Source organism: Phasianus colchicus, chromosome 19 (genome assembly GCF_987193195.1).
Source record: "Phasianus colchicus chromosome 19, bPhaCol1.hap1.1, whole genome shotgun sequence".
Taxonomy (NCBI): domain Eukaryota; kingdom Metazoa; phylum Chordata; class Aves; order Galliformes; family Phasianidae; genus Phasianus; species Phasianus colchicus.
In genome coordinates, this window is record NC_143454.1 from 12725299 (window position 1) to 12752452 (window position 27154).

Genomic DNA, 27154 nt, shown 5'->3' on the forward strand with positions numbered 1-27154 from the left:
TGCAGGGCTGGGGCTGGAGCCCCAAACGTCTGCTCCTCCACCGCGGCGGCAAGCACGTTGGGTGCCACGAGGCGCTGAGGGGCAGCCGTGAGCCGACCCGGTCCGTTCCCGGGTGGGCTCGGGCATAAATCGGCGGAAATAGACGAAGGGCATCCTGGATTAGAAGGGGAAATTATCGCTGAGCCGGCGCTCCGAGAATCGGCTGCTTGCCCGTCCCCGCAGTGGTCTGTCGAAACAGTTGCTATCTTTCAGTTGACGCGCGCGTGTTCGCTATTATCTGGAGGACTGATCACCATAGAGAGCGGCGGATTAGCGGCGCAGAGCGGTTAAAACGCCACTTCCGCGTTTGTACGCGCATGCGTTGTACAGCTTGCCGGCCTGAGCAGCGGGCAGCGGCAGTTCCGCGCATTGGCCACGAGGTGGCAGCAGAGACCGCGGGAAGAACTCCGGCGGCATTGCCGGGGACCCGCGGCGCAGGCCGCGGCGATCCGTTCTGCGTTGTGATGACGGGGGAAGAGCGCGAAGTTAGAAGCGGGGGGAAAAGACGAAGAAAACAAAGGGAAACTACTCCAGACCCCGGAAAGCTGTGCTAAGTGCTTATGAATATCTGTTAAAAAAGAAAACAGACTCGTTTTTGCCAGCATCCATTGCACTGCTTCTAAATATTCACATACCGAAATGTAACTGCCCGGCAAATTTAACGATAACGAAATAAAGCACTTTGGCAGAAAGCACAGGGCTATATTAACGTTTGCTCAGCCTCTGTCTTGTTCACATTTTAATGTGTTTTTTTCCAAGGTCTTTCTTCAACTCCAGGTTTCATTTTTGGCTTTTTATTCTTTTTAATGCCATAAAACGGGTAGTTTTAGGCCCTAGCAGGTCTACGCAGGCAGAGACAAAGTTGCAGTTCTGAGATTCTTGGGGACCGTTACATCATTTCCACAAAGATTAACAAAACCTGCAGTTCTCCACTTAAGTTTACAGATGGAAAACATGAATTCAGCTGCATGGAAAGAATCGATGTGTCACAGCTGCCATCGGCAGGATGGCCAGAGAGTTGTGCAGGTCCACTGCTTGCTCAGCTGCACCTTTTTATCTGCCCTTCTCTGGTCCTCCTGCAGCTGGACAGCTAGCCCACAAGGGCACGGGGGACGCAGACCCCCCCGGCCAGCTGCAGCAGTCGCTCCTGCCAGTGCTCCCTTTCCTCCCGACCATTCCCATTTTGCAGGCTGGTGCCCTGTGTGGCAGAGGAGGAGAGAGCTGCGGGCAGAAGGAAAACAGGGTGCTGGGATTCCTCCAGCCCGCTGCCAGATGTCTTCTCTGGCATGTTGGGGGTGGGCAGAGGACTGTGGGAGCAGCTTCGAGGCTCTGGGCAGGAGGGAAGGCAGCAAAGATGCAGCTTCAGGCAACGGACTCTGAGCTGGAGCGGTGCAGCCAGGCACGGCTGCACAGCTCACAGTCTGGACACACGGAAGAAGTTCGTCCAGCTGAGGGCTGCAGGGCTGTCCTTACCAAGCGCTCCCCCATGCTGCAGTTCTGCATGGGCACCGATTGCTCAAGCTCTTCCCACTGCAGGAGCTCAGAAGCGACAACAGCCCCGACCCCAAACCAGGCAGGTAATGACAACATACACACACAGATACACACCCGCTACAGAATCTGGCACTCTACAGTCCTCCCAGAGCTTGTTGCTGCTTTTTAGGCTGCTCCACCGCTATTCTGTCCTTTTCCCTTCATTCCCCTATGTCTCGCCCCCTTCCTTCGCCCCGTGCCATCCCCATTCCTCTTTCAGGCTTCCTCCTTTCTTTCCTCACTTCCTTCCCCGTCCCTTCCCCCACAGGCAACGGCCTGTGTTCTGCCGCTGTTTCAGCTGACAATCCTGAAACCACACTTTTCAAAGACATTGGATCAGATCGCATACTGTCACTGATTTAAAAAAGAAAACAACAAGTGCAGTATTATGTATGGATAACAAACTCCTACCTGCTTGAAAAACAGTAGCAGCTCCTCATCCTGGAGTGTCACCGTCACCCCCACGTTGGGCTGGCACTGCTCATCTGCCCCGCACTGCTGCTCAAACTCCTGGCACAGCCTGCCACCTCCTTGTGTCACCTCCACGTGCCACCTCCTCTTGCCTCTCTAGTTCTGACCCCACGCGTCAACCCCATGTCCCTCCGTGTCCCCCCATGTCCCTGTGTCCCCATGTGCCCTCTCATGTCCCCTCAAGTCCTCCCATGCCCCCTGCCCCGCTTTGCTCCATGCCGATGTTGTCGGCTTGAGGACAGGGACGGGGATGCCTGTGGGAGTGGAGTCCGGGGAGACGTTGCTGGCCATGCGCAGTGGGGTGATGGTGTCCTCGGGGCATGGCTGTGACAGTGGGGTGAGGGTAGCACCCCACAAGTGGGGATCATTGCCCCCAAAATGGGGCTTGTGCCCCCTGCATGTGGGCAAGTTGTATGGGGAGTGCGTTCTGGAGATGCTTTGTCTGTTCTCCAGATCTGCAGTGACTTCAGCAATCCCACGTCGTGCCGCAGCAGAAATGGGTCCTGCGGTACGTCAGTGATCTGTGACTTGAGGAGCGCAGGGGCTGCACGAAGTACGCACGCTGCAGCCTCCCTACTTCTTTGGGGTTTGGGATTGATGTTGGAGCCCAATGGCTACACGGTGCCTTACAGGCAGGTGCCAGCTTCACCCACTGAGGACACCAAATCGTAAAATATTTTCACGATGGTCTTTAATCGCTGCGTGAGTAGGTAATGCACATTTCTCACTGGGGAGCCATAAGCTGACCCTGACAGTTTGGCAAACAGCACTCGCTCCACTCACACCGTAATCGCAGCCTTTTCGCTGCACATGCGGCTTCTCAGCATCTTGCTGCATCAGTATGAAAATCTGTGCTCTCCTACCTATGAGAAATTTTATCAGTTGCCTTTGAGGACATCTGACTGGAATCAAAATATGTGGGCCATCCTTGCTCATTCAGTGATAAACTTCCCCTTGCCAGACAGGCAGACCTAATTCACTTTTTTTTTTTTTTTTTTTTTTTTTTTTAAATTCATGACGTTATGGGAACTTTGAGATCACAGCCTGAAGCAGTGATGGAGCATCTGGTGAGGGGTGGTGCAGCCCTGCAAGCACAGGTGGAAGCAATGCAGCTGTGGGACCAGGTGGGGCTGAGCCTGGCTCCACCCCTCCCTCACCTCATTTAAGGGCTGGCAGCCCCCAAGGCAGCGTCTTTTGCTGGAGACTGCCTGCTGTGGACTGTTGGGTGAGTGCTCTTTCCTGGAAAGAGGCAACTGATTTTTGTTCCCTGATGTAGGGCTTTGATCTTTGCCCTCTGATCTGAGGGGATCCAAAGCTGGACTGGAGCAGCTATGTCTGCTATGCTTGTTCTTATTTTTCTTTTCAATTCTTTGCTTAAGGGAGTGAAGGGGTTATCTCCCTTTCTCCGAACTGGTAATGGAGGGGCTGACATACATTCCTTTCTTTTGCTCTTGTCTCATTCCTGGAATGCTTCAGTCAGTCCCAAGGTAATGCTGGTTGGCTGACTGAGCATTGCAACTCTGGAAATGCCTGGAGCTAATGCACTTTTCCGTAAAGGGATCCTGTGTTCTCCAGGTTTCCTCTGTAACTCTTCTTAAGTTCAATACCTTCTTGTGAAGTCTCTGTTCCCTCTTTCATGATTCTCATTGCCTAATCTCCAACCTGAGACTCCAAACTCGGTTTGTCTGCTACCACGTTGTCCCAATCCATTTCATGACGCGTACCCTCTGCATCCCCCTCCATGTTCCCTCTGTGACCTCGTGTCCCGCCTGTGTCCTCCCTGTGTCCTCTGCCCACGTCCCCTCTGTGTCTCCTGTGCCACGTATTAATTCCGCCCATGCTGAGTACTGTTTAAGGGCACGTATTTAAACTATGTTCCGTGTCTCTTTGGATCCCGTTCTGTTTTGCAGCACGATGGGGTTTAAGGGTTCTTGGGGCTCCTCTGGTTAGTGGTTTAAGCACTGTGAAATCTGTGCAGTGGATAATGAAATGCCGCGAATCCCTTGTTTGTGCATTGCTTGTATGCAGGTGGGTTTTGCGATGGCTGTAGGACGCTCACTTAAAGATGGAATGGGGGTCACAAGGGGCTCGCCTTGCTCCCTGGGCCCAATAAGCTTCCGTCCCAATAAGCTTCGTGGCTAGTAGTGGGGTGAGGTGCATGTATCGGGCTGGGACCTGAGCTTAAGAAAACCCCCGGCCCCAGTGGCCGTTTTCTTCATCCGCACGTAGTGTAATACAGTCTCCACTACTTGAGCATACTGAACACGAATATTCTGTTCCTGTCTTGTCTGGTTTTCTCCTAGACCTCCCTTGCAAATTTGTCAGTAGTAACAGATGTCAGGGCACAGTTCTCAGAGCACGCTGTGGCTGTCCACCCCAGGGTCCTAGGGTTCTTTCTGTTTTTATGGCAGACCTGGCTTCGTATTCATAGGAAACAAAGGATTGTCTTCTACTGGACCACTTCATCTGGATCGCCCCAGGTATCTCCATCCCAATTGTCAGGGGATGCTGTTAGTTTCCTAGTCTGTATGATAGCCAATCTACCCACCCCTCTTCCTTCCATCCCCTGACTGCCATTCAATAGCTAGCTCTGCAGCTATGGGACCCACCAGTGTGATGAAGCAGTACCTCTGGTGTGCTGAATACTGGCACTGGCACAGAGAGGCTCTATGGCTGATGTGAATCTTCCCGACTGGACTACTTGGTGAGTTTCCCCAGAGCTGTTGAGCACACAGGCTTCCCCACCTACCCTGATTGCTCACCAGGCCATCGATGTTCTTTGTGGACATGGCTTCAGGTATCATACCAGAGACTCCTTAGAGTTGGAAGCGACCATTTATGATGGTCTAGTCCAACTCGCCCACAATGAACAGGGACATTCACAGCTAGATCAGGTTGCCCTGCGTGTCACCTTGGAAGGGACAGGGCATCCACCACATCTCTGGGCAACCTGGTCCACTGCGCAGAGTCACAGAATGTCCCGGGTTGGAAGGGACCTCGAGGATCGTGAATCTCCAACCCCCCTGCTACATGCAGGGCCATCAACCTCCCCATTTCATACTAGACCAGGCTGCCCAGGGCCCCATCCAACCTGGCCTTGAACACCTCCAGGGATGGACGGGGCATCCACAGCCTCTCTGGGCAGCTGTTCCAGCACCTCACCGCTCTCTCTGTAAAGAACTTCCCCCTGCCGTCCAACCTAAATCTTCCCTCACCCAGCTTAAAATGTTTCCCCTTGTCCCTTGCTGTGAAAGATATTTTCCTGATATCTAACCTAAATTTTCCCTTCTTCTTTCCTTTAGCTCCCCTTTGGGTATCTGAAGGCTGTTACCAGGTCACCTCGGAGCCTTCACTTCTCCGGGCTGAACAGCCCCAGCTCTCTCAGCCTGTCCTCACAGGTGAGGCGTTTGATCCTTTGGTTCTTTTTTTTTTTTTTCTTGTGGCCATCCTCTGCATGTGCTCCAACGGGTCCATGTCTCTTCTGCACTGAGGGCTCTTCATATGGACACAGTACTCCAGGTGAGGCCTCTTCAGCACAGAGCAGAGGGGCAGGATCACCTCTTTTCACCTGCTGACCGCACGTCTTTTGGTGCAGACCAGGGTGTGGCTGGTTTTCTGGGCTGGGAGGACACTTTGCTGGCTCGTGTACAGCTTGCCGTCCACCAGGTCTTTTGGGACAGGCGTAGGCTCAGCCCTTTCATCCCCCAGCATGTATCGGTAGTGGGGGGTTCTCTTGTCCCAGGTGCAAGACACTGCACCTGGATTTGTTGAAGCTGATGAGGTTTGTCTGTGCCCGCTGCTCGAGCCTGTTGAGGTCCCTGTGGTTGGCGTCCCGTCCCTCTGGCGTGTCACTGCTCCCCACAGCTTGGTGTCGTCAGCAAATTTTCTGAGGGTGCGCTCGATCCCGCTGGTGATGCCACCGACGAAGATACTGAAGAGTCTCAGCCCCAGCACGGACCCCTTTGAGATGCCATTCATCACCGATCGCCATCCAGACACGGAGCCGTTGGCTCCTGGACTCGATGCTGCAGCCGGTTCTTTGTCCATTGAACAGTCCGCTCACCGAATCCGTATCCTTCCAATTTGGAAAGAAGGATGTTGTGTCAGAGGCCTTGCTGAAGTCCAGGTGGATGATATCAGTGGTTCTTCACTTGGCTATCGATGCAGTGACACCATCACAGACGGCCGCTAGATCGGTCAGGCAGGATTTACCCTTGGTCCTCTGGGTGCTCCAACAGGTCCCTGTCTTTTCTGCGCTAAGGACTCTACACCTGGGCGCGATCCCTAGATATGGGATCACGTTGAATATCGTCTCAGATAAGGGAAACCACTTTACTTCACAAGTCCTACAGGAGCTAATGAGAACTCTAGAAATCAAGCGGGAGTTCCGTACTCACCGGCACCCTCCTTCTTCAGAGAAAGTAGGATGGATCGGTCAGATGCTGACAAAGCGCTTGTCAAAATGGATTTTAGAGACCAAATGACCATGGCCAAAGCGTTTACCTGTAGCCCTTCTCAGAATACGAACCGCTCCCAGAAAAGACTTGGGAGTATCACCGTATGAAGTGTTGTTTGGGTTGATGTACTTGGGAGGGAGAGGTGAGATGCCCTCTCTTGAAGCCAAGGATAAGTTTCCTAAGAACTACATACTCGGGTTGTCTGCTTCTCTGTTATCCCTCAAGGGACATGGACTGCTGTCTCGAGCTCCACCTCTGGAATTTCTAGTGCCCTCATTCCGTGCTGGAGGCTGGGTCCTAACACGCACGTGTAAGGAATGAAAGCTTCAGCCCGAGTGGGATGGACCATTTCAGGTGCTGCTGCAGTGGATGTCGTCTGCCTTGACTTCAGCAATGCTTTCGATACAGTCTCCCACGACATCCTGCAAATGAAGCTGAGGAAGCGTGGGATAGATGAGTGGACAACGAGGTGGGCTGAGAACTGGCTTACTGGCTGAGCTCAGGGGGCGGTGATCGGCGGTGCAGAGTGCGGGTGGAGAGCTGTGAGTGGCGGTGCTCCTTGGGGGTTGGTTCTGGGTCTGGTTGTGAAAGGTAGGTTGTGTTTTTGCAGTAGAAGCTTTTAGCGTTTTCGGTACGTAGTATTGACCTTCACTGAACTTATAACCCTCTTGTGAAATAGCTGTTTTCCTTCCACTAAGAAAGCTGTTGAACAGAGTAGAAAGTTAAAGATTGGGGGCGTTCTGACTGGGGTAGAAGTGAGCCAGGTGCAAAACAAGGCAAAGATGCGGGGTGGAGAAAGAGAGCCCAGCACAGGACAGAACGCATGTGCTCACTCTTGGAAATATGGCCCTCGTATCTCCATGGAGAAGTACAAAACATACGAAAGAACAACGGGTTGGTAATGGACCTTATATGGAAATGTATCATAGCAACAGCATCGGGGAGAGTGTAAGCCTGAGACGCTCAACCAATGAATGCCAGGAGAGCGTTACCTGCGTTGGGTTTGGAGTATAGAACGGAATGAATTTTGCTGACTGCTGCACAGTCCCTCCCTCGCTAATAGGGGACATGAGCCTGTTATTGCAATGACGAATAAACTTTGCTGCTATCACTGAGATCCTGGCCTAACCTGAATTTTTTGGCTTTGAGTGTTTCTCACAAACGTGGTGTCAAAACCAAATGTGGTTAATCGTTTCAAGCCATGGCTTGGCTGCACGCATCTGCCCGCTTCATACGAGGTTTTTCATTACCTCGGACGCTGGCTGCAAAAAATAGAGTAATAAAAATCTTGACAACATCAATTTGCTGGTTATTTGTTTATTGACAAGTACCCCTACGCACTGAGCGCAGGTTTGGTGGGTTTGTCGAAGATTTCCTTCGTTGTCTTTGTCGTCTTCCCTTCCCCCCTCTCCCTTCTGTGTTTTTCCTCTGCCATCAAAAGAGAGAACGGGCTGGCGATGGCTTGGTGCAGACCCACAGCAGTCCTAGCGGCGAAGTGATTTCCGCGGTCTCTGGTGCCACCGCGTGGCCGATCGGCAAAAGTGCGTCGCAGTTGTTTCCGCGATCTCCCGCGCCCCCTCGTGGCCAATCGGAGGAACTGCATCGAGGTTGTTTCAGCTGTCTCTGGTGCCCCCACGCGGTCAATCGGCAGAATTGCGGCAGCGTTGCTACGTCGCCGCAGGCAGCAGGGCGCGTGCGCGCAGGCACGCGGAAGTGGTGCTCGGTCCCCCGGGAAGTAGTGCGCATGCGCCACAAGCTTTCCAATCGCACACATTTCTTCGAAGCCCTGAGATGCAGGTGAGCAGTCAATACTTGGACCGCCGGCTCCGCGACACTTTTCTCTCTTCCGATCCAGAATGCTCCTCGTCTGTTTCCTCGGGCGGTTTTATGCCCCGGTCTGCTTCGAGAACGTACTGAACGCGCTGCAAACGACGGCGCGTGCGTTTTGCGGCCGTGAGGAAAGCGTGCGTATTGCGGCGTCGAGGCTGGCGCGCGCAGAGCACGTGGCACACGCGCATTGCGGGGCACAGCCACGCGCATGCGCCGTGGCGGGCAGAGTCCGGCGCATGCCCCGTTCGGAACAGAATCCAGTGCGTGCGTAGCGCTTTTTTTTTTCTTCTTCTTCTTTTTTTTTTTAAACCACTGGCGCACGCGCCGTGCTTTCTCATGAATCGCGCGTCCGTACTCCGTGCTGTTGTCTCGAGAACCGCGCCTGCGTAGTGCGGTGCGGAGACTGCCGCGTGCGCGGTGCCTAGCTTGGCCCGTGTGCGTTGCTCTCGCGAGACTTGCTTTTCCAGGAACGCTGCGGTGCAGGGCTGGGGCTGGAGCCCCAAACGTCTGCTCCTCCACCGCGGCGGCAAGCACGTTGGGTGCCACGAGGCGCTGAGGGGCAGCCGTGAGCCGACCCGGTCCGTTCCCGGGTGGGCTCGGGCATAAATCGGCGGAAATAGACGAAGGGCATCCTGGATTAGAAGGGGAAATTATCGCTGAGCCGGCGCTCCGAGAATCGGCTGCTTGCCCGTCCCCGCAGTGGTCTGTCGAAACAGTTGCTATCTTTCAGTTGACGCGCGCGTGTTCGCTATTATCTGGAGGACTGATCACCATAGAGAGCGGCGGATTAGCGGCGCAGAGCGGTTAAAACGCCACTTCCGCGTTTCTACGCGCATGCGTTGTACAGCTTGCCGGCCTGAGCAGCGGGCAGCGGCAGTTCCGCGCATTGGCCACGAGGTGGCAGCAGAGACCGCGGGAAGAACTCCGGCGGCATTGCCGGGGACCCGCGGCGCAGGCCGCGGCGATCCGTTCTGCGTTGTGATGACGGGGGAAGAGCGCGAAGTTAGAAGCGGGGGGAAAAGACGAAGAAAACAAAGGGAAACTACTCCAGACCCCGGAAAGCTGTGCTAAGTGCTTATGAATATCTGTTAAAAAAGAAAACAGACTCGTTTTTGCCAGCATCCATTGCACTGCTTCTAAATATTCACATACCGAAATGTAACTGCCCGGCAAATTTAACGATAACGAAATAAAGCACTTTGGCAGAAAGCACAGGGCTATATTAACGTTTGCTCAGCCTCTGTCTTGTTCACATTTTAATGTGTTTTTTTCCAAGGTCTTTCTTCAACTCCAGGTTTCATTTTTGGCTTTTTATTCTTTTTAATGCCATAAAACGGGTAGTTTTAGGCCCTAGCAGGTCTACGCAGGCAGAGACAAAGTTGCAGTTCTGAGATTCTTGGGGACCGTTACATCATTTCCACAAAGATTAACAAAACCTGCAGTTCTCCACTTAAGTTTACAGATGGAAAACATGAATTCAGCTGCATGGAAAGAATCGATGTGTCACAGCTGCCATCGGCAGGATGGCCAGAGAGTTGTGCAGGTCCACTGCTTGCTCAGCTGCACCTTTTTATCTGCCCTTCTCTGGTCCTCCTGCAGCTGGACAGCTAGCCCACAAGGGCACGGAGGACGCAGACCCCCCCGGCCAGCTGCAGCAGTCGCTCCTGCCAGTGCTCCCTTTCCTCCCGACCATTCCCATTTTGCAGGCTGGTGCCCTGTGTGGCAGAGGAGGAGAGAGCTGCGGGCAGAAGGAAAACAGGGTGCTGGGATTCCTCCAGCCCGCTGCCAGATGTCTTCTTTGGCATGTTGGGGGTGGGCAGAGGACTGTGGGAGCAGCTTCGAGGCTCTGGGCAGGAGGGAAGGCAGCAAAGATGCAGCTTCAGGCAACGGACTCTGAGCTGGAGCTGTGCAGCCAGGCACGGCTGCACAGCTCACAGTCTGGACACACGGAAGAAGTTCGTCCAGCTGAGGGCTGCAGGGCTGTCCTTACCAAGCGCTCCCCCATGCTGCAGTTCTGCATGGGCACCGATTGCTCAAGCTCTTCCCACTGCAGGAGCTCAGAAGCGACAACAGCCCCGACCCCAAACCAGGCAGGTAATGACAACATACACACACAGATACACACCCGCTACAGAATCTGGCACTCTACAGTCCTCCCAGAGCTTGTTGCTGCTTTTTAGGCTGCTCCACCGCTATTCTGTCCTTTTCCCTTCATTCCCCTATGTCTCGCCCCCTTCCTTCGCCCCGTGCCATCCCCATTCCTCTTTCAGGCTTCCTCCTTTCTTTCCTCACTTCCTTCCCCGTCCCTTCCCCCACAGGCAACGGCCTGTGTTCTGCCGCTGTTTCAGCTGACAATCCTGAAACCACACTTTTCAAAGACATTGGATCAGATCGCATACTGACACTGATTTAAAAAAGAAAACAACAAGTGCAGTATTATGTATGGATAACAAACTCCTACCTGCTTGAAAAACAGTAGCAGCTCCTCATCCTGGAGTGTCACCGTCACCCCCACGTTGGGCTGGCACTGCTCATCTGCCCCGCACTGCTGCTCAAACTCCTGGCACAGCCTGCCACCTCCTTGTGTCACCTCCACGTGCCACCTCCTCTTGCCTCTCTAGTTCTGACCCCACGCGTCAACCCCATGTCCCTCCGTGTCCCCCCATGTCCCTGTGTCCCCATGTGCCCTCTCATGTCCCCTCAAGTCCTCCCACGCCCCCTGCCCCGCTTTGCTCCATGCCGATGTTGTCGGCTTGAGGACAGGGACGGGGATGCCTGTGGGAGTGGAGTCCGGGGAGACGTTGCTGGCCATGCGCAGTGGGGTGATGGTGTCCTCGGGGCATGGCTGTGACAGTGGGGTGAGGGTAGCACCCCACAAGTGGGGATCATTGCCCCCAAAATGGGGCTTGTGCCCCCTGCATGTGGGCAAGTTGTATGGGGAGTGCGTTCTGGAGATGCTTTGTCTGTTCTCCAGATCTGCAGTGACTTCAGCAATCCCACGTCGTGCCGCAGCAGAAATGGGTCCTGCGGTACGTCAGTGATCTGTGACTTGAGGAGCGCAGGGGCTGCACGAAGTACGCACGCTGCAGCCTCCCTACTTCTTTGGGGTTTGGGATTGATGTTGGAGCCCAATGGCTACACGGTGCCTTACAGGCAGGTGCCAGCTTCACCCACTGAGGACACCAAATCGTAAAATATTTTCACGATGGTCTTTAATCGCTGCGTGAGTAGGTAATGCACATTTCTCACTGGGGAGCCATAAGCTGACCCTGACAGTTTGGCAAACAGCACTCGCTCCACTCACACCGTAATCGCAGCCTTTTCGCTGCACATGCGGCTTCTCAGCATCTTGCTGCATCAGTATGAAAATCTGTGCTCTCCTACCTATGAGAAATTTTATCAGTTGCCTTTGAGGACATCTGACTGGAATCAAAATATGTGGGCCAACCTTGCTCATTCAGTGATAAACTTCCCCTTGCCAGACAGGCAGACCTAATTCACTTTTTTTTTTTTTTTTTTTTTTTTTTTTTAAATTCATGACGTTATGGGAACTTTGAGATCACAGCCTGAAGCAGTGATGGAGCATCTGGTGAGGGGTGGTGCAGCCCTGCAAGCACAGGTGGAAGCAATGCAGCTGTGGGACCAGGTGGGGCTGAGCCTGGCTCCACCCCTCCCTCACCTCATTTAAGGGCTGGCAGCCCCCAAGGCAGCGTCTTTTGCTGGAGACTGCCTGCTGTGGACTGTTGGGTGAGTGCTCTTTCCTGGAAAGAGGCAACTGATTTTTGTTCCCTGCTGTAGGGCTTTGATCTTTGCCCTCTGATCTGAGGGGATCCAAAGCTGGACTGGAGCAGCTATGTCTGCTATGCTTGTTCTTATTTTTCTTTTCAATTCTTTGCTTAAGGGAGTGAAGGGGTTATCTCCCTTTCTCCGAACTGGTAATGGAGGGGCTGACATACATTCCTTTCTTTTGCTCTTGTCTCATTCCTGGAATGCTTCAGTCAGTCCCAAGGTAATGCTGGTTGGCTGACTGAGCATTGCAACTCTGGAAATGCCTGGAGCTAATGCACTTTTCCGTAAAGGGATCCTGTGTTCTCCAGGTTTCCTCTGTAACTCTTCTTAAGTTCAATACCTTCTTGTGAAGTCTCTGTTCCCTCTTTCATGATTCTCATTGCCTAATCTCCAACCTGAGACTCCAAACTCGGTTTGTCTGCTACCACGTTGTCCCAATCCATTTCATGACGCGTACCCTCTGCATCCCCCTCCATGTTCCCTCTGTGACCTCGTGTCCCGCCTGTGTCCTCCCTGTGTCCTCTGCCCACGTCCCCTCTGTGTCTCCTGTGCCACGTATTAATTCCGCCCATGCTGAGTATTGTTTAAGGGCACGTATTTAAACTATGTTCCGTGTCTCTTTGGATCCCGTTTTGTTTTGCAGCACGATGGGGTTTAAGGGTTCTTGGGGCTCCTCTGGTTAGTGGTTTAAGCACTGTGAAATCTGTGCAGTGGATAATGAAATGCCGCGAATCCCTTGTTCGTGCATTGCTTGTATGCAGGTGGGTTTTGCGATGGCTGTAGGACGCTCACTTAAAGATGGAATGGGGGTCACAAGGGGCTCGCCTTGCTCCCTGGGCCCAATAAGCTTCCGTCCCAATAAGCTTCGTGGCTAGTAGTAGGGTGAGGTGCATGTATCGGGCTGGGACCTGAGCTTAAGAAAACCCCCGGCTCCAGTGGCCGTTTTCTTCATCCGCACGTAGTGTAATACAGTCTCCACTACTTGAGCATACTGAACACGAGTATTCTGTTCCTGTCTTGTCTGGTTTTCTCCTAGACCTCCCTTGCAAATTTGTCAGTAGTAACAGATGTCAGGGCACAGTTCTCAGAGCACGCTGTGGCTGTCCACCCCAGGGTCCTAGGGTTCTTTCTGTTTTTATGGCAGACCTGGCTTCGTATTCATAGGAAACAAAGGATTGTCTTCTACTGGACCACTTCATCTGGATCGCCCCAGGTATCTCCATCCCAATTGTCAGGGGATGCTGTTAGTTTCCTAGTCTGTATGATAGCCAATCTACCCACCCCTCTTCCTTCCATCCCCTGACTGCCATTCAATAGCTAGCTCTGCAGCTATGGGACCCACCAGTGTGATGAAGCAGTACCTCTGGTGTGCTGAATACTGGCACTGGCACAGAGAGGCTCTATGGCTGATGTGAATCTTCCCGACTGGACTACTTGGTGAGTTTCCCCAGAGCTGTTGAGCACACAGGCTTCCCCACCTACCCTGATTGCTCACCAGGCCATCGATGTTCTTTGTGGACATGGCTTCAGGTATCATACCAGAGACTCCTTAGAGTTGGAAGCGACCATTTATGATGGTCTAGTCCAACTCGCCCACAATGAACAGGGACATTCACAGCTAGATCAGGTTGCCCTGCGTGTCACCTTGGAAGGGACAGGGCATCCACCACATCTCTGGGCAACCTGGTCCACTGCGCAGAGTCACAGAATGTCCCGGGTTGGAAGGGACCTCGAGGATCGTGAATCTCCAACCCCCCTGCTACATGCAGGGCCATCAACCTCCCCATTTCATACTAGACCAGGCTGCCCAGGGCCCCATCCAACCTGGCCTTGAACACCTCCAGGGATGGACGGGGCATCCACAGCCTCTCTGGGCAGCTGTTCCAGCACCTCACCGCTCTCTCTGTAAAGAACTTCCCCCTGCCGTCCAACCTAAATCTTCCCTCCCCCAGCTTAAAATGTTTCCCCTTGTCCCTTGCTGTGAAAGATATTTTCCTGATATCTAACCTAAATTTTCCCTTCTTCTTTCCTTTAGCTCCCCTTTGGGTATCTGAAGGCTGTTACCAGGTCACCTCGGAGCCTTCACTTCTCCGGGCTGAACAGCCCCAGCTCTCTCAGCCTGTCCTCACAGGTGAGGCGTTTGATCCTTTGGTTCTTTTTTTTTTTTTTCTTGTGGCCATCCTCTGCATGTGCTCCAACGGGTCCATGTCTCTTCTGCACTGAGGGCTCTTCATATGGACACAGTACTCCAGGTGAGGCCTCTTCAGCACAGAGCAGAGGGGCAGGATCACCTCTTTTCACCTGCTGACCGCACGTCTTTTGGTGCAGACCAGGGTGTGGCTGGTTTTCTGGGCTGGGAGGACACTTTGCTGGCTTGTGTACAGCTTGCCGTCCACCAGGTCTTTTGGGACAGGCGTAGGCTCAGCCCTTTCATCCCCCAGCATGTATCGGTAGTGGGGGGTTCTCTTGTCCCAGGTGCAAGACACTGCACCTGGATTTGTTGAAGCTGATGAGGTTTGTCTGTGCCCGCTGCTCGAGCCTGTTGAGGTCCCTGTGGTTGGCGTCCCGTCCCTCTGGCGTGTCACTGCTCCCCACAGCTTGGTGTCGTCAGCAAATTTTCTGAGGGTGCGCTCGATCCCGCTGGTGATGCCACCGACGAAGATACTGAAGAGTCTCAGCCCCAGCACGGACCCCTTTGAGATGCCATTCATCACCGATCGCCATCCAGACACGGAGCCGTTGGCTCCTGGACTCGATGCTGCAGCCGGTTCTTTGTCCATTGAACAGTCTGCTCACCGAATCCGTATCCTTCCAATTTGGAAAGAAGGATGTTGTGTCAGAGGCCTTGCTGAAGTCCAGGTGGATGATATCAGTGGTTCTTCACTTGGCTATCGATGCAGTGACACCATCACAGACGGCCGCTAGATCGGTCAGGCAGGATTTACCCTTGGTCCTCTGGGTGCTCCAACAGGTCCCTGTCTTTTCTGCGCTAAGGACTCTACACCTGGGCGCGATCCCTAGATATGGGATCACGTTGAATATCGTCTCAGATAAGGGAAACCACTTTACTTCACAAGTCCTACAGGAGCTAATGAGAACTCTAGAAATCAAGCGGGAGTTCCGTACTCACCGGCACCCTCCTTCTTCAGAGAAAGTAGGATGGATCGGTCAGATGCTGACAAAGCGCTTGTCAAAATGGATTTTAGAGACCAAATGACCATGGCCAAAGCGTTTACCTGTAGCCCTTCTCAGAATACGAACCGCTCCCAGAAAAGACTTGGGAGTATCACCGTATGAAGTGTTGTTTGGGTTGATGTACTTGGGAGGGAGAGGTGAGATGCCCTCTCTTGAAGCCAAGGATAAGTTTCCTAAGAACTACATACTCGGGTTGTCTGCTTCTCTGTTATCCCTCAAGGGACATGGACTGCTGTCTCGAGCTCCACCTCTGGAATTTCTAGTGCCCTCATTCCGTGCTGGAGGCTGGGTCCTAACACGCACGTGTAAGGAATGAAAGCTTCAGCCCGAGTGGGATGGACCATTTCAGGTGCTGCTGCAGTGGATGTCGTCTGCCTTGACTTCAGCAATGCTTTCGATACAGTCTCCCACGACATCCTGCAAATGAAGCTGAGGAAGCGTGGGATAGATGAGTGGACAACGAGGTGGGCTGAGAACTGGCTTACTGGCTGAGCTCAGGGGGCGGTGATCGGCGGTGCAGAGTGCGGGTGGAGAGCTGTGAGTGGCGGTGCTCCTTGGGGGTTGGTTCTGGGTCTGGTTGTGAAAGGTAGGTTGTGTTTTTGCAGTAGAAGCTTTTAGCGTTTTCGGTACGTAGTATTGACCTTCACTGAACTTATAACCCTCTTGTGAAATAGCTGTTTTCCTTCCACTAAGAAAGCTGTTGAACAGAGTAGAAAGTTAAAGATTGGGGGCGTTCTGACTGGGGTAGAAGTGAGCCAGGTGCAAAACAAGGCAGAGATGCGGGGTGGAGAAAGAGAGCCCAGCACAGGACAGAACGCATGTGCTCACTCTTGGAAATATGGCCCTCGTATCTCCATGGAGAAGTACAAAACATACGAAAGAACAACGGGTTGGTAATGGACCTTATATGGAAATGTATCATAGCAACAGCATCGGGGAGAGTGTAAGCCTGAGACGCTCAACCAATGAATGCCAGGAGAGCGTTACCTGCGTTGGGTTTGGAGTATAGAACGGAATGAATTTTGCTGACTGCTGCACAGTCCCTCCCTCGCTAATAGGGGACATGAGCCTGTTATTGCAATGACGAATAAACTTTGCTGCTATCACTGAGATCCTGGCCTAACCTGAATTTTTTGGCTTTGAGTGTTTCTCACAAACGTGGTGTCAAAACCAAATGTGGTTAATCGTTTCAAGCCATGGCTTGGCTGCACGCATCTGCCCGCTTCATACGAGGTTTTTCATTACCTCGGACGCTGGCTGCAAAAAATAGAGTAATAAAAATCTTGACAACATCAATTTGCTGGTTATTTGTTTATTGACAAGTACCCCTACGCACTGAGCGCAGGTTTGGTGGGTTTGTCGAAGATTTCCTTCGTTGTCTTTGTCGTCTTCCCTTCCCCCCTCTCCCTTCTGTGTTTTTCCTCTGCCATCAAAAGAGAGAACGGGCTGGCGATGGCTTGGTGCAGACCCACAGCAGTCCTAGCGGCGAAGTGATTTCCGCGGTCTCTGGTGCCACCGCGTGGCCGATCGGCAAAAGTGCGTCGCAGTTGTTTCCGCGATCTCCCGCGCCCCCTCGTGGCCAATCGGAGGAACTGCATCGAGGTTGTTTCAGCTGTCTCTGGTGCCCCCACGCGGTCAATCGGCAGAATTGCGGCAGCGTTGCTACGTCGCCGCAGGCAGCAGGGCGCGTGCGCGCAGGCACGCGGAAGTGGTGCTCGGTCCCCCGGGAAGTAGTGCGCATGCGCCACAAGCTTTCCAATCGCACACATTTCTTCGAAGCCCTGAGATGCAGGTGAGCAGTCAATACTTGGACCGCCGGCTCCGCGACACTTTTCTCTCTTCCGATCCAGAATGCTCCTCGTCTGTTTCCTCGGGCGGTTTTATGCCCCGGTCTGCTTCGAGAACGTACTGAACGCGCTGCAAACGACGGCGCGTGCGTTTTGCGGCCGTGAGGAAAGCGTGCGTATTGCGGCGTCGAGGCTGGCGCGCGCAGAGCACGTGGCACACGCGCATTGCGGGGCACAGCCACGCGCATGCGCCGTGGCGGGCAGAGTCCGGCGCATGCCCCGTTCGGAACAGAATCCAGTGCGTGCGTAGCGCTTTTTTTTTTCTTCTTCTTCTTTTTTTTTTTAAACCACTGGCGCACGCGCCGTGCTTTCTCATGAATCGCGCGTCCGTACTCCGTGCTGTTGTCTCGAGAACCGCGCCTGCGTAGTGCGGTGCGGAGACTGCCGCGTGCGCGGTGCCTAGCTTGGCCCGTGTGCGTTGCTCTCGCGAGACTTGCTTTTCCAGGAACGCTGCGGTGCAGGGCTGGGGCTGGAGCCCCAAACGTCTGCTCCTCCACCGCGGCGGCAAGCACGTTGGGTGCCACGAGGCGCTGAGGGGCAGCCGTGAGCCGACCCGGTCCGTTCCCGGGTGGGCTCGGGCATAAATCGGCGGAAATAGACGAAGGGCATCCTGGATTAGAAGGGGAAATTATCGCTGAGCCGGCGCTCCGAGAATCGGCTGCTTGCCCGTCCCCGCAGTGGTCTGTCGAAACAGTTGCTATCTTTCAGTTGACGCGCGCGTGTTCGCTATTATCTGGAGGACTGATCACCATAGAGAGCGGCGGATTAGCGGCGCAGAGCGGTTAAAACGCCACTTCCGCGTTTCTACGCGCATGCGTTGTACAGCTTGCCGGCCTGAGCAGCGGGCAGCGGCAGTTCCGCGCATTGGCCACGAGGTGGCAGCAGAGACCGCGGGAAGAACTCCGGCGGCATTGCCGGGGACCCGCGGCGCAGGCCGCGGCGATCCGTTCTGCGTTGTGATGACGGGGGAAGAGCGCGAAGTTAGAAGCGGGGGGAAAAGACGAAGAAAACAAAGGGAAACTACTCCAGACCCCGGAAAGCTGTGCTAAGTGCTTATGAATATCTGTTAAAAAAGAAAACAGACTCGTTTTTGCCAGCATCCATTGCACTGCTTCTAAATATTCACATACCGAAATGTAACTGCCCGGCAAATTTAACGATAACGAAATAAAGCACTTTGGCAGAAAGCACAGGGCTATATTAACGTTTGCTCAGCCTCTGTCTTGTTCACATTTTAATGTGTTTTTTTCCAAGGTCTTTCTTCAACTCCAGGTTTCATTTTTGGCTTTTTATTCTTTTTAATGCCATAAAACGGGTAGTTTTAGGCCCTAGCAGGTCTACGCAGGCAGAGACAAAGTTGCAGTTCTGAGATTCTTGGGGACCGTTACATCATTTCCACAAAGATTAACAAAACCTGCAGTTCTCCACTTAAGTTTACAGATGGAAAACATGAATTCAGCTGCATGGAAAGAATCGATGTGTCACAGCTGCCATCGGCAGGATGGCCAGAGAGTTGTGCAGGTCCACTGCTTGCTCAGCTGCACCTTTTTATCTGCCCTTTTCTGGTCCTCCTGCAGCTGGACAGCTAGCCCACAAGGGCACGGAGGACGCAGACCCCCCCCGGCCAGCTGCAGCAGTCGCTCCTGCCAGTGCTCCCTTTCCTCCCGACCATTCCCATTTTGCAGGCTGGTGCCCTGTGTGGCAGAGGAGGAGAGAGCTGCGGGCAGAAGGAAAACAGGGTGCTGGGATTCCTCCAGCCCGCTGCCAGATGTCTTCTTTGGCATGTTGGGGGTGGGCAGAGGACTGTGGGAGCAGCTTCGAGGCTCTGGGCAGGAGGGAAGGCAGCAAAGATGCAGCTTCAGGCAACGGACTCTGAGCTGGAGCTGTGCAGCCAGGCACGGCTGCACAGCTCACAGTCTGGACACACGGAAGAAGTTCGTCCAGCTGAGGGCTGCAGGGCTGTCCTTACCAAGCGCTCCCCCATGCTGCAGTTCTGCATGGGCACCGATTGCTCAAGCTCTTCCCACTGCAGGAGCTCAGAAGCGACAACAGCCCCGACCCCAAACCAGGCAGGTAATGACAACATACACACACAGATACACACCCGCTACAGAATCTGGCACTCTACAGTCCTCCCAGAGCTTGTTGCTGCTTTTTAGGCTGCTCCACCGCTATTCTGTCCTTTTCCCTTCATTCCCCTATGTCTCGCCCCCTTCCTTCGCCCCGTGCCATCCCCATTCCTCTTTCAGGCTTCCTCCTTTCTTTCCTCACTTCCTTCCCCGTCCCTTCCCCCACAGGCAACGGCCTGTGTTCTGCCGCTGTTTCAGCTGACAATCCTGAAACCACACTTTTCAAAGACATTGGATCAGATCGCATACTGTCACTGATTTAAAAAAGAAAACAACAAGTGCAGTATTATGTATGGATAACAAACTCCTACCTGCTTGAAAAACAGTAGCAGCTCCTCATCCTGGAGTGTCACCGTCACCCCCACGTTGGGCTGGCACTGCTCATCTGCCCCGCACTGCTGCTCAAACTCCTGGCACAGCCTGCCACCTCCTTGTGTCACCTCCACGTGCCACCTCCTCTTGCCTCTCTAGTTCTGACCCCACGCGTCAACCCCATGTCCCTCCGTGTCCCCCCATGTCCCTGTGTCCCCATGTGCCCTCTCATGTCCCCTCAAGTCCTCCCACGCCCCCTGCCCCGCTTTGCTCCATGCCGATGTTGTCGGCTTGAGGACAGGGACGGGGATGCCTGTGGGAGTGGAGTCCGGGGAGACGTTGCTGGCCATGCGCAGTGGGGTGATGGTGTCCTCGGGGCATGGCTGTGACAGTGGGGTGAGGGTAGCACCCCACAAGTGGGGATCATTGCCCCCAAAATGGGGCTTGTGCCCCCTGCATGTGGGCAAGTTGTATGGGGAGTGCGTTCTGGAGATGCTTTGTCTGTTCTCCAGATCTGCAGTGACTTCAGCAATCCCACGTCGTGCCGCAGCAGAAATGGGTCCTGCGGTACGTCAGTGATCTGTGACTTGAGGAGCGCAGGGGCTGCACGAAGTACGCACGCTGCAGCCTCCCTACTTCTTTGGGGTTTGGGATTGATGTTGGAGCCCAATGGCTACACGGTGCCTTACAGGCAGGTGCCAGCTTCACCCACTGAGGACACCAAATCGTAAAATATTTTCACGATGGTCTTTAATCGCTGCGTGAGTAGGTAATGCACATTTCTCACTGGGGAGCCATAAGCTGACCCTGACAGTTTGGCAAACAGCACTCGCTCCACTCACACCGTAATCGCAGCCTTTTCGCTGCACATGCGGCTTCTCAGCATCTTGCTGCATCAGTATGAAAATCTGTGCTCTCCTACCTATGAGAAATTTTATCAGTTGCCTTTGAGGACATCTGACTGGAATCAAAATATGTGGGCCATCCTTGCTCATTCAGTGATAAACTTCCCCTTGCCAGACAGGCAGACCTAATTCACTTTTTTTTTTTTTTTTTTTTTTTTTTTTTTTAAATTCATGACGTTATGGGAACTTTGAGATCACAGCCTGAAGCAGTGATGGAGCATCTGGTGAGGGGTGGTGCAGCCCTGCAAGCACAGGTGGAAGCAATGCAGCTGTGGGACCAGGTGGGGCTGAGCCTGGCTCCACCCCTCCCTCACCTCATTTAAGGGCTGGCAGCCCCCAAGGCAGCGTCTTTTGCTGGAGACTGCCTGCTGTGGACTGTTGGGTGAGTGCTCTTTCCTGGAAAGAGGCAACTGATTTTTGTTCCCTGCTGTAGGGCTTTGATCTTTGCCCTCTGATCTGAGGGGATCCAAAGCTGGACTGGAGCAGCTATGTCTGCTATGCTTGTTCTTATTTTTCTTTTCAATTCTTTGCTTAAGGGAGTGAAGGGGTTATCTCCCTTTCTCCGAACTGGTAATGGAGGGGCTGACATACATTCCTTTCTTTTGCTCTTGTCTCATTCCTGGAATGCTTCAGTCAGTCCCAAGGTAATGCTGGTTGGCTGACTGAGCATTGCAACTCTGGAAATGCCTGGAGCTAATGCACTTTTCCGTAAAGGGATACTGTGTTCTCCAGGTTTCCTCTGTAACTCTTCTTAAGTTCAATACCTTCTTGTGAAGTCTCTGTTCCCTCTTTCATGATTCTCATTGCCTAATCTCCAACCTGAGACTCCAAACTCGGTTTGTCTGCTACCACGTTGTCCCAATCCATTTCATGACGCGTACCCTCTGCATCCCCCTCCATGTTCCCTCTGTGACCTCGTGTCCCGCCTGTGTCCTCCCTGTGTCCTCTGCCCACGTCCCCTCTGTGTCTCCTGTGCCACGTATTAATTCCGCCCATGCTGAGTATTGTTTAAGGGCACGTATTTAAACTATGTTCCGTGTCTCTTTGGATCCCGTTCTGTTTTGCAGCACGATGGGGTTTAAGGGTTCTTGGGGCTCCTCTGGTTAGTGGTTTAAGCACTGTGAAATCTGTGCAGTGGATAATGAAATGCCGCGAATCCCTTGTTCGTGCATTGCTTGTATGCAGGTGGGTTTTGCGATGGCTGTAGGACGCTCACTTAAAGATGGAATGGGGGTCACAAGGGGCTCGCCTTGCTCCCTGGGCCCAATAAGCTTCCGTCCCAATAAGCTTCGTGGCTAGTAGTAGGGTGAGGTGCATGTATCGGGCTGGGACCTGAGCTTAAGAAAACCCCCGGCCCCAGTGGCCGTTTTCTTCATCCGCACGTAGTGTAATACAGTCTCCACTACTTGAGCATACTGAACACGAGTATTCTGTTCCTGTCTTGTCTGGTTTTCTCCTAGACCTCCCTTGCAAATTTGTCAGTAGTAACAGATGTCAGGGCACAGTTCTCAGAGCACGCTGTGGCTGTCCACCCCAGGGTCCTAGGGTTCTTTCTGTTTTTATGGCAGACCTGGCTTCGTATTCATAGGAAACAAAGGATTGTCTTCTACTGGACCACTTCATCTGGATCGCCCCAGGTATCTCCATCCCAATTGTCAGGGGATGCTGTTAGTTTCCTAGTCTGTATGATAGCCAATCTACCCACCCCTCTTCCTTCCATCCCCTGACTGCCATTCAATAGCTAGCTCTGCAGCTATGGGACCCACCAGTGTGATGAAGCAGTACCTCTGGTGTGCTGAATACTGGCACTGGCACAGAGAGGCTCTATGGCTGATGTGAATCTTCCCGACTGGACTACTTGGTGAGTTTCCCCAGAGCTGTTGAGCACACAGGCTTCCCCACCTACCCTGATTGCTCACCAGGCCATCGATGTTCTTTGTGGACATGGCTTCAGGTATCATACCAGAGACTCCTTAGAGTTGGAAGCGACCATTTATGATGGTCTAGTCCAACTCGCCCACAATGAACAGGGACATTCACAGCTAGATCAGGTTGCCCTGCGTGTCACCTTGGAAGGGACAGGGCATCCACCACATCTCTGGGCAACCTGGTCCACTGCGCAGAGTCACAGAATGTCCCGGGTTGGAAGGGACCTCGAGGATCGTGAATCTCCAACCCCCCTGCTACATGCAGGGCCATCAACCTCCCCATTTCATACTAGACCAGGCTGCCCAGGGCCCCATCCAACCTGGCCTTGAACACCATTCACACTGGCAATCTCAGCTCTTTTACTGCACATGCAGCTTCTCAGCATCTTGCTGTATCAGTCTTGAAATCTGTGCTCCCCTATTTATTAGAAGTGTCACCAATTGCCATTGAGGACAGACTGTAATCAACATATGTGGACCATCCTAGCTTATCCATTGATAATCCCCCCCCCTTGCCAGACAGGCAGACCCAGTTGGCTGCCAGTCATTACTTTTTTTTTTCTTTTTTTTTTTTTTCCTTCATGCTTTTATGGGAACTTTGAGATCACAGCCTGAAGCAGTGATGGAGCACCTGGTGAGGGGTGTAGCCCTGCAAGCACAGGTAGAAGCAATGCACCTGTGGGACCAGAAGGGGCTGAGCCTGCCTCCACCCCTTACCTCATTTAAGGGCTGGCAGCCCCACAGGCAGGGTTTCTTCCTGGAGACTGCTTCCTGTGGATTGTTGGGTGAGCTCTGGTTCTTGGAAAGTGGTGATTCTTTCTTTATTGCGGGGTTTTGGTCTCTGCCTTTCTGTGGGGATCCTAAGCTGGTTTAGAGTAGCTATGTCTGCTATGCTTCTCCTTGTGATGCCTTCCAATTGTTCTCTGAGGGGAGTGAAGGGGCTATCTGCTTTTCTCTGAACTGGTAATGGAGGGACTGATGTTCATTCCATTCTTTTGCTGTTATCTTATTTCTGGAATGCTTCAGTCAGCCCCAAGGTAATTCTGGTTGGCTGACTGAGCATTGCAACTCTGGAAATACCTGAAGATAATGCTCTTTTCTGTAATGAGATTCTGTGTTCTCCAGGTTTTCTTTGCTACTCTTTTTAAGGTCAATACTTTCTCATGAAGTCTCTGTTCCCTCTTTCATGATCCCCATCTCATAATCTACAACCTGGGACTCCGAACTTGGTTTGTCTGCTACCACATTGTCCCAACCCATTTTATGACAAGTATCCTCTGTGTTCCCCTCCACATTCCCTGTGTATTCTGTCCCACCCATGTCTTTGTGTTCTCCCTGTGTCCTCTCCCCATGTCCCGTCTGTGTCACCTGTGGCATGTATTAATTTCCCCCATGCATAGCAGTGTTTATGGGCATGTATTTAGATTATGCTTTGTATCTCTTTGGATCTCATTCTGTTTTGCAGCTCGATGGGGTTTAAGGGTTTCTGGGGATCCTCTAGTTAGTGGTTTAAGCACTGTGAAATCTGTGGAGCAGATAAGGGAACACCATGAACCCCTTATTCATGTATTGCTTGTATGCAGGTGTGTTTTGTGATGGCTGTGAGAAGTTCACTTAAAGATGGGATGGGGGTCACAAGGGGCTTGCCTTGCTCCTTGGGGCCTATACTCACAGTCCAATAAGCTCTGTGGCTGCTGATAGAGTGAGGTGCATGTATCAGGCTGGGACCTGAGCTTAAAAAAACCCATGAGCTCCAGTGGCCATTTTCTTAATTCTCACTTAGTGTAATACAGTCTCCACTACTCAAGCATAGTGAACACAAGTATTCTGTTCCTGTCTTGTCTGGTTCTCTCCTAGATCTCCCTTACTAATTTGTCAGTAGTAACAGATGTCAGGGCACAGTTCTCAGAGCACGCTGTGGCTGTCCACCCCAGGGTCCTAGAGTTCTTTCTGTTTGTTTTATTTTTAATGGTAGATCTGGCTTCGTATTTATAGAAAACAAAGGATTGTCCTCTTCTGGACCACTTTGTCAGGATCACTCCAGATATCTCCATCCCAATTGTCAGGGGATGCTATTAGTTTGCTAGTCTGTATGATACCCAACACCCCCCACCCCTCTTCCTTCCATCCCTTGACCCCTTTAAATAGCTCACTCTGCAGCTATGGGATCCAACAGTGTGATGAAGCAAGGCCTCTGGTCTGCTGAATACTGGGACTGGCACAGAGAGGCTCTGTGGCTGATGTGGATCTTCCTGACTGGACTACTTGGTGAGTTTCCCTGGAGCTGTTGAGCACGCGGGCTTCCCTGCCTGCCCTGATTGCTCACCAGGCCATCAGTGTCCTTTGTGTCATCGTGCCTCATGGCTTCAGATATCATACCATAGACTCCTTAGAGTTGGAAGGGACCATTTATGATGATCCAGTCCAACTCCCCCTACGATGAACAGGGACATCTGCAGCTAGATCAGGTAGCCCAGAGCCTGATCCAGCCTCACCTTGGAAGGGACAGGGCATCCACCGCATCTCTGGGCAACCTGGTCCACTGTGCAGAATCACAAAATAACAGAATGTCCCAGGTTGGAAGGGACCTTGAGGATCATGAATCTCCAACCCTCCTGCCACATGCAGGGCCATCAACTTCCCCATTTCATACTAGACCAGGCTGCCAGGGGCCCCTCATAGTAAGGAACTTTCCCCTGACATCCAACCTAAATCTTCCCTCCCTCAACTAAAAACCATTTCCCCTTGTCCCTTGCTGTGAAAGATATTTTCCTGATATCTAAGCTAAATTTTCACTTCTTTCCTTTAGCTCCCCTTTGGGTATCTGAAGGCTGTTACCAGGTCACCTCGGAGCCTTCACTTCTCCGGGCTGAACAGCCCCAGCTCTCTCAGCCTGTCCTCACAGGTGAGGCGTTTGATCCTTCGGTTCTTTTTTTTTTTTTCTTGTGGCCATCCTCTGCATGTGCTCCAACGGGTCCATGTCTCTTCTGCACTGAGGGCTCTTCATATGGACACAGTACTCCAGGTGAGGCCTCTTCAGCACAGAGCAGAGGGGCAGGATCACCTCTTTTCACCTGCTGACCGCACGTCTTTTGGTGCAGACCAGGGTGTGGCTGGTTTTCTGGGCTGGGAGGACACTTTGCTGGCTCGTGTACAGCTTGCCGTCCACCAGGTCTTTTGGGACAGGCGTAGGCTCAGCCCTTTCATCCCCCAGCATGTATCGGTAGTGGGGGGTTCTCTTGTCCCAGGTGCAAGACACTGCACCTGGATTTGTTGAAGCTGATGAGGTTTGTCTGTGCCCGCTGCTCGAGCCTGTTGAGGTCCCTGTGGTTGGCGTCCCGTCCCTCTGGCGTGTCACTGCTCCCCACAGCTTGGTGTCGTCAGCAAATTTTCTGAGGGTGCGCTCGATCCCGCTGGTGATGCCACCGACGAAGATACTGAAGAGTCTCAGCCCCAGCACGGACCCCTTTGAGATGCCATTCATCACCGATCGCCATCCAGACACGGAGCCGTTGGCTCCTGGACTCGATGCTGCAGCCGGTTCTTTGTCCATTGAACAGTCCGCTCACCGAATCCGTATCCTTCCAATTTGGAAAGAAGGATGTTGTGTCAGAGGCCTTGCTGAAGTCCAGGTGGATGATATCAGTGGTTCTTCACTTGGCTATCGATGCAGTGACACCATCACAGACGGCCGCTAGATCGGTCAGGCAGGATTTACCCTTGGTCCTCTGGGTGCTCCAACAGGTCCCTGTCTTTTCTGCGCTAAGGACTCTACACCTGGGCGCGATCCCTAGATATGGGATCACGTTGAATATCGTCTCAGATAAGGGAAACCACTTTACTTCACAAGTCCTACAGGAGCTAATGAGAACTCTAGAAATCAAGCGGGAGTTCCGTACTCACCGGCACCCTCCTTCTTCAGAGAAAGTAGGATGGATCGGTCAGATGCTGACAAAGCGCTTGTCAAAATGGATTTTAGAGACCAAATGACCATGGCCAAAGCGTTTACCTGTAGCCCTTCTCAGAATACGAACCGCTCCCAGAAAAGACTTGGGAGTATCACTGTATGAAGTGTTGTTTGCGTTGCTGTACTTGAGAGGGAGGGGTGAGATGCTCACTCTCGAGACCAAGGATAAGTTTCTTAAGAACTCTTGGAAATCTGGCCCTCATATCTCCGTGGAGAAGTACAAATCTTACCGAAAAACAACAGGTTGGTAATGGACCTCATTGGAAATGTATCATAGCAACAGCATCGGGGAGATTGCAAGCCTGAGATGCTCAACCAGTGAGCGAGTGCCAGGAGAGCATTACCTGCGTTCGGTTTAGAGTATAGAACGGAATGAATTTCGCTGACTGGTGCACAGTTTCTCCCTTGCTAATGGGGGATGTGAGCCCAGTATTGCAATAACAAATAAACTTTGCTGCTATCACTAAGTTTCTTGCCTAACCTGAAATTTTTGAGTATTTCTCACATGGTCTTGTTCAATATGTTTGTCACCTCCCTTGGTGAGGGGGTTAGTGTCCACCCTTAGTAAGTACGCTGATGAGACGAAGCGGGTGAAGTGGTTGGCACACCAAAAGGCTGTGCTGCTAGACCTGGACTGGCTGGAGAGCTGGGTAGTATCAAACCAGGTGAGCTGTAACAAAAGCAAGTGTTGAGTCTTGCACCTGGGAAGGAATATCCACAAGTATCAGTACAGGCTGGGATGTGACATGCTG

The 27154-nt window shown here is 52.7% G+C and overlaps 2 protein-coding genes and 1 long non-coding RNA gene across 4 annotated transcripts; all 3 read left to right on the forward strand.

Annotated features, from left to right (window-relative positions):
- Positions 1 to 503: 503 nt before the first annotated feature.
- Positions 504 to 7657, forward strand: LOC149915483 (uncharacterized). The gene is made up of 5 exons (XM_090121681.1): positions 504 to 517; positions 3097 to 3268; positions 4455 to 4523; positions 5346 to 5441; positions 5786 to 7657. The coding sequence occupies exons 1-5, from the start codon at positions 504 to 506 to the stop codon at positions 6233 to 6235; spliced, it is 801 nt and encodes a 266-aa protein (XP_089977807.1). The 3' UTR covers positions 6236 to 7657.
- A 1654-nt stretch (positions 7658 to 9311) lies between these two features.
- On the forward strand, positions 9312 to 16323 carry LOC149915484 (uncharacterized). The gene is made up of 6 exons (XM_090121682.1): positions 9312 to 9325; positions 11906 to 12077; positions 13264 to 13332; positions 14155 to 14250; positions 14595 to 14922; positions 16319 to 16323. The coding sequence occupies exons 1-6, from the start codon at positions 9312 to 9314 to the stop codon at positions 16321 to 16323; spliced, it is 684 nt and encodes a 227-aa protein (XP_089977808.1).
- Positions 16324 to 20518: 4195 nt separating this feature from the next.
- Positions 20519 to 26869, forward strand: LOC149915485 (uncharacterized). Of its 2 annotated transcripts, XR_016458910.1 has the most exons (4): positions 20519 to 22144; positions 22249 to 24703; positions 25245 to 25340; positions 25684 to 26869. It is a non-coding gene; the product is annotated as an uncharacterized LOC149915485 (long non-coding RNA). The 2 variants fall into 2 exon arrangements; XR_016458909.1 differs by having other exon boundaries at positions 20519 to 24703.
- The last annotated feature ends 285 nt before the right edge of the window (positions 26870 to 27154 follow it).